This window comes from Enhydra lutris, unplaced genomic scaffold (genome assembly GCF_002288905.1).
Source record: "Enhydra lutris kenyoni isolate GAN:26980312 unplaced genomic scaffold, ASM228890v2 scaffoldscaffold72, whole genome shotgun sequence".
Lineage (NCBI taxonomy): Eukaryota > Metazoa > Chordata > Mammalia > Carnivora > Mustelidae > Enhydra > Enhydra lutris.
This window is the reverse complement of record NW_019154156.1, coordinates 3139463-3145912: the sequence shown is the minus strand read 5'-3', so window position 1 is coordinate 3145912 and position 6450 is coordinate 3139463. Positions and strand designations below refer to the sequence as shown.

The 6450-nt window shown below is 36.5% G+C and overlaps 1 protein-coding gene across 1 annotated transcript in view; it reads left to right on the top strand.

Moving 5' to 3' along the window:
• The first annotated feature begins 4312 nt into the window (after nucleotides 1–4312).
• Nucleotides 4313–6450, top strand: part of LOC111159961 (lamin tail domain containing 1) — a 98611-nt gene continuing 96473 nt past the window's right edge. The window contains exon 1 of the mRNA XM_022522679.1: nucleotides 4313–4471. Coding sequence (XP_022378387.1) covers nucleotides 4313–4471 — 159 coding nt within the window. The remainder of the gene's footprint in view (nucleotides 4472–6450) is intronic.

Here is a 6450-nt window from a genome sequence, read left to right as displayed (position 1 = left end):
CTTCTTTCTTTATTTTTTGTGGGGAGGTTACTTCTTTTTTTTTTTAAGATTTTATTTACTTATTTGACAGAGAAAGAAAGAGATCACAAGTAGGTAGAGGGGCAGGCAGAGAGAGAGGGGGAAGCAGGCTCCCTGCTGAGCAGAGAGCCCAATGTGGGGCTCGTTCCCAGGACCCTTAGATCATGACCTGAGTCAAAGGCAGAGGCTTAGCCCACTGAGCCACCTAGGCGCCCCGGGAGGTTGCTTCTTTAGATCAACATTGTTTGTGAGACTTAGCCTGATCTCATATCCTATCTTGAAGGGTACAGTAGTTAATCTTACTGTAGTCCTATAGCTTTGTCTATAACTCAAATTAACAATGGATTATCAGTTGAAATTTCAATAAAACTAAAAAAATAACATTCATCTAAATCCATTTATGTCTTCTATTTTACCTCATTTTACAAATCTCTCTACGTTAATTCCAAGTGAGTCAGGAGATTTCATTAAATTGTTAATTAGTTGCTATGGTAGCAGATTTATTTTCATTTTTTTTTTGCTACCTTATCCTTGAATGTTTTATGTTTTATGATTATGTTATAATCATGAGTTAACTTTAATATACCCACACTTTACATCTACGGCCTCAAAGGCAGTATTTTTTTCTCTTTAGTAGCCTAAATATATACCTTAGAAGAATTTCTGGTCTTCTGGCTTCATGGAAATATAATATTAAATAATGAGATAAATTATAAATATTCAAATTTTCTGCCAAAGCCATGGTGCCTAGTAAATATTAATTATTAGGATCCAAGCACATTCATGTGCTAATTACAAAAAAAAAAAACTTTACTACTTTTTACCTACTTTTCTGTTCTCTCATTCTCTTTCCTAAACACCTTAGAGTTCAACTGAAATTAGTTCAGTTCAACACTTATTGAGGGCCTGGCAATATCCCCTCTTCTAATCATAAAAAAAGGAAGAAAGAAAGGAAGAAAAAGTACTGATTTCTTCTTCAATGCATTTATAGCCCAGGTGAGAAAATATACATATAGAAAAATAATTACCATGTAGTATAAAAGCACTAATAGAAGCAAGAACAAGGTGAAAGTCACGTAGAGGAGAGAATGATTAACTCTCTTAGAGTTCAGTGGGTTGGGCAAAGACATCACAGAATAAGAAAGCATCAAAACTGGTTTTTAAAGGATGAACAGAACATTTCCAGCCAGGGGAAACAGGATGGGCAAAAGCCTGGAGGTTAGAATGAATTCAGTGAACTGCAAATGATTCAGTATTGCTGGAGTTTAAAGCACAAAGGGGAAGCATGAAGAGAGATGAGGCTCCAGAGAAAGTCCATGTCTTATCAAGGTTTGTAATGGAGTTTGAACTTTATTCTATAAACAATAGGAAGACATTTAAGTTTGGGGACATGATCAAATCTGTTTCAGAAATATTACCTTCAAGATGTGGTGAAATTTAAGTGCCCAGCTGTATACTATTAGGATTGGCTTGATTGACAGTAATACAAAATAACACCGTTTAAAAAAAGCTAGTCCAGAGATCCAGTTCAGGGCTGATATGACATCAGAAGGCCCATGGTGTCAAAAGCTCAGTCCCTTCCTATGTTATTTCTCTCACCTGTAGCTGTCATATATGCCTCTAATTATGTCTAAGATGACAATATCCACATTCCAGGCAACGAAGTTGAGTAGGGACACGGTAAAAGAGGGCAAAGTATGCCCACAGACTGCCTTTTAAAGAAGATCTCAGGAAGTAACATATGACTTTTCTACCTACTTTCCATTTGCCACCTCCTAGTCACATGGTAATGCCCAGCTTCAAAGTAAGCAGGAAATGTAGCAGAAAAAAAAATGGAAATGGAGGACAAATAACAGTTTTTCCCACTGAAAAATGACACTGAAAACAAGGGAAACCAATAAAAGTATTGAGAAATAATAGGTACTGCATTAAGGCATCATTCATGAGCATAGAAAGTGGGCAAGATCTAAGAGCTGTTTGAGAAGCCAACTGGTTTAACAGTTGGTGATCTAGTGGTTAGGGTGATAACTCTTGGTTTCTGGCTTGAATGGCTGAGTAGATAGAGGTATTGCTATGGGAATTTTCACCATCATAAAAAAGGTGGAAGGAAAAAAATGAAAGCAAAACAAGAAAAAAATCAAAGTAGTATTCTTGCCTTTGATAATACACTTTCCCCAGAGATTCTCTCATATGTTTGGATTTTACTTAAAAGCAGAAGGGGAGATACAAGTATCCAAATAACATAGGATGCTGGGTCTTTTTCTTCTATTCAAGACAGTGAGATAGAAAAACTTCCAGACCTGACTGTTACCAGCTAAATAAGTGACAGATGGCAAGTGAGTTTATCCTCTGGACTCTAGTTACCTCATAGGTAGAATTGGAAAGTTGCAGTAGATAAGGTGAAGGTATCATCAGCTCTAGAATTACTTGATTCGCTAATCACACCAATCCCCCATACAAATCAACAGCACAATATGAACAGTCTTGCATCACTCCCAGCTATGCATTCCTTGCCAATGGAAAAAAGTTAGTGAAGCAATATCTTAAAGTTCAAGTAAACACAATTTCCTGTCTAATTACTTCACATCTCTTCTCACTTGGCACTTAGAAACCCAGTTTAATGTGGTCTGGTGGTATTAAACTTTGGCAAATTTACAATCTCTTATTAAAGTGGAGGGGATTTTGCCAAATGCATTTCAAGATTACTTAAAAAGTTGTACTCAGGGGGAAAAGGATTGCCTTTCCTATTATGTACGTAAGTCTACATGTGACAGCTGAAAATATCTCCCTTGAGTTAAGTATTTTTCCTTTTGGTTGGGTGAGTACACATTGTTCCACCTACTACAAAGAATTAAAATGACCTGTTTCATCACAGAGCAAAGTAATGGTGGCAGCATGTGATTTTTGGCAGAAAGAACACTTTGTAATTGCTAATTTCCTATACCCAAATTCAACTTAAGATTGCAGCCTGAGTCCATAGTACTTTGCAAGACTTAACAAGCAGGACCCAAGTACACTGCCAGGTTTTGTAAAATGCCAATGAATCTAAACTAGCAGGGAGTTTGCTGAGGATGAGTCTTTTGAAAGGAATCTTCAAATCCAAGACCCCAAATGCCTTATGGAGACATGAAAGTATCCATGGGACACAATTGGTAGACTCAGGTGTTTGCTTTGGCTCACATCTCTCATCTCCATTGCGTTCTGTGCCAACTAGCAGCTGTCCTCAAGGTCACTCTTCTTAAAAAATCAGCAACTTATGAGAACCAATAATGCTTTCAGCAGGTATAATCCATTTTACTTGGAAAGTGTTTCAACTAGTGTTTCTTTTGATACAAAAGAGTTTAGAAATCTGATATAAATGTAACACTTTAGAATTCATATCTGGCACCAAATTTGCATTGCTCACCCTAAGAAAAATATTCCTTACTGAGTAAGTATTAGATCCCAGTCTATTATGAAAATCTACATTTTCTAGGTGGCCCAAAGAAAACAAATGCAAATAAGACTGTGCTGATATAATCAACTTTGAAGCCACAGTTTGAAGTTCCTCAAGTTCCCAAATAATTTCCAACCTTGTCAGTCATATTTTTAATTAATCATTCTTTGCATTTGACAAACAGACCTTAAAATGCAAAGTTCATTGCCTTCATCAAGGCATTACATTTTGGCACATTTGTAGGATGTGGGACCTGGAGTTCTGGATTACAGCTAACACCACCAGAACACTGCAAACCTGATTAGGTCTATAAATTATCTTTGATTGTGTAAAATCTGCAAATTCCCCAAATCCCAAACACCATACAGGACTTTTGTTGACAAAATATTTGAGATGTGTGCAGGAGCCGCTGTGCTGTAAGGCAAAGAGAATAGGCTCAGTGGTTACACTGAGCAATGCTCAAGGCCAAGCTTGTCCCTTCTTAGCAAGGTAAACTAGTTAGCTATCTCTCACAATTTCTGATTATTTCAGTCTCACTTTAAGTGAGGAAAATCATGACTATGTTTCATAGATAGATAGATAATTTGTCCATCACTGTTTTGATGAATGGGTAGATAGACAATTATTTTCTATTATAATTATCATCCATCCATCCATCCATCCATCCATCCATCCATCCATCCATCTATCCATCCATATGCCAGCAGTTTAAATACTGTAGTTGCTCAGGCCTAAATCCCTGAGACCATCTTATCTCTTCTTTCACACTCAACTTCTAACCTACCAGCAATTTCTGCCAGTATTTCTTCTGGAATATATCCAGAGTCTGACTGTATCTCATCACCTCTACTGCTACCCATGGTTGTGTCCAGCACCATCAACTCTCCCTTGATGATGGCAACAGTCTTCTCCTCTCCAGTATCTCTGATTCTTGCTCTCCTCCAGGTTATTTTCAATACAGAAGCCAAAGTGGCCTTCTTAAAACAGAAGTCAGATCCTGTCACTCCTCAGTTCAAGGCCCTTGGATGACTTTCCTTCTCTCTCTCTCTCTCTCTCTCTCTCTCTGTCCTTCCCATGATGATAAGACCCTGAGTATTTGGCCTTTCCACCAGCTCTCATTCATCTCCTATCACACTGTAACCCTTCCCATGTCTTTGCTTCCTCTGCCCCAGCCTCACCAGCCTCTTGCCAGACATACCTTGCCTCCAGTCTCTACATTATTGCCCCATATCTCAGCAAAGGCTGGTATACCAACCCAGGTTTGAATTAAGAAGGACAAAATATTAGAGTTCAGTCACTGGGAATCAAAAAGAAATAGTAAATCCAAAGCATGTTTAAGAATGAGATATTATAGGGGCACCTGGGTGGCTCAGTAGGTTAAGCATCCCACTCTTGATTTTGGCTCAGGTCATGATCTCAGGATCATGAATGCATGATCCACAGTGGCTGCACCAATTTGCATTCCCACCAAGAGTGCACAAGTGTTCCTTTTCTTTACATCCTTGCCAAAATCTTGCCCATTTTTTTATTGGATTGTTTGGGGTTTTTGCTGTTGAATTGTATACATTCTTTATATACTTTATCAGATATATCATTTCCAAACACTTCTCCATTCAGTAGATTATCTTTTGGTTTTGTTGATTATTTTCTATATTTTGTATCATGTCATTTAAAATTATAACAGTTTTACTTCTTCCTTACAATTTGGATACTTTTTATTTCTTTTTATTGTCTGATTGCTGTGACTAGGACTTAACAGTACCATGTTGAATTAAGGTGGTGAGACTGGACATCCTTGTCTTGTTCTTGCTCTTGAGAGAAAAATTATCAGATTTTCAGCATTGAGTATGACCTTAGCTATGGGTTTTTCTTATGTGGCCTTTATTATGTTGAGGTATGTTCCCTCTAAACCTACTTCATTGAGGGTTTGTATCATGAATGGATGTTGTAGTTTGTCAAATGCTTTTTCTGCATCTATTGAAATGATCATATGGTTTTTATCCTTTCCCTTGTTGATATGATGTATTACGTTGTTTTATTTGTGACTATTGAACATGTGCATCGCAGGAATAAATCTCACTTGATTGTGGTGAATGATTTTTTTCTTATATTGCTGGATTCAGTTTGCTATTTTTGAGGATCTTTGCATCTGTGTTCTTCAGAGATATTTGCTTGTGATTCTGTCTCTCTCTCTCTCTCTCTCTCTCTCTGTAATGTTTTTATCTGGTTTTGGAATCAGGGTAATTGGTCATGAATGAATTTGGAAGCTTTCTTTCCTCTTCTATTTTTTGGAATACTTTGAGAATAGGTATTAACTTTCTTTAAATGTCTGATAGAATATGCCTGTGAAGCTATCTAGTCCTAGATTTTTGTTGGGAGTTTTTTGATTACTGATTCAATTGCATTGGTGATCAGTCTGCATACTAGTTTGTTCAAATTTTCTATTTCTTCCTGATTCACTTTTGGGAGGCTATATGTTTTTAAATATTTATCCATTTCTTCTAGGTTGTCCAATTTGTTAACATATACTTAATTTTTCATAATCTCTTATAAACCTTTGTATTTCTGTAGTGTCCATTAGTATTTCCCCTCTTCCATTTCTCATTTTGTTATTTGAGTTACTTGCTTGCTTGCTTTTTTTTTTTTTTTTTTTTTTTTTTTTTTTTTTTTGATGAGGCTGGCCAAAAGTTCATAAATTTTGTTCATCTTTTCAAAGAACCAGCTCCTGGTTTTATTGATCTGTTCTTTTGTTTTTTTGTTTTTTTGTTTTTTTTACTCTCTATTTCATTTATTTCTACTCTTATCTTTATTATTTCTTTCCTTCTACTGGCTTTGGCCTTTATTTATTCTTCTTTTTCTAGCTCCTTTAGGAGTAAGATTAGGTTGTTTATTTGAGATTTTTCTTTGTTCCTGAGGTAGGCCTGAGTTGGTATAAACTTCCCTCTTAGAACAGCTTTTACTGCATCCCAAAGATTTTGAAACACTGTGTTTTCATT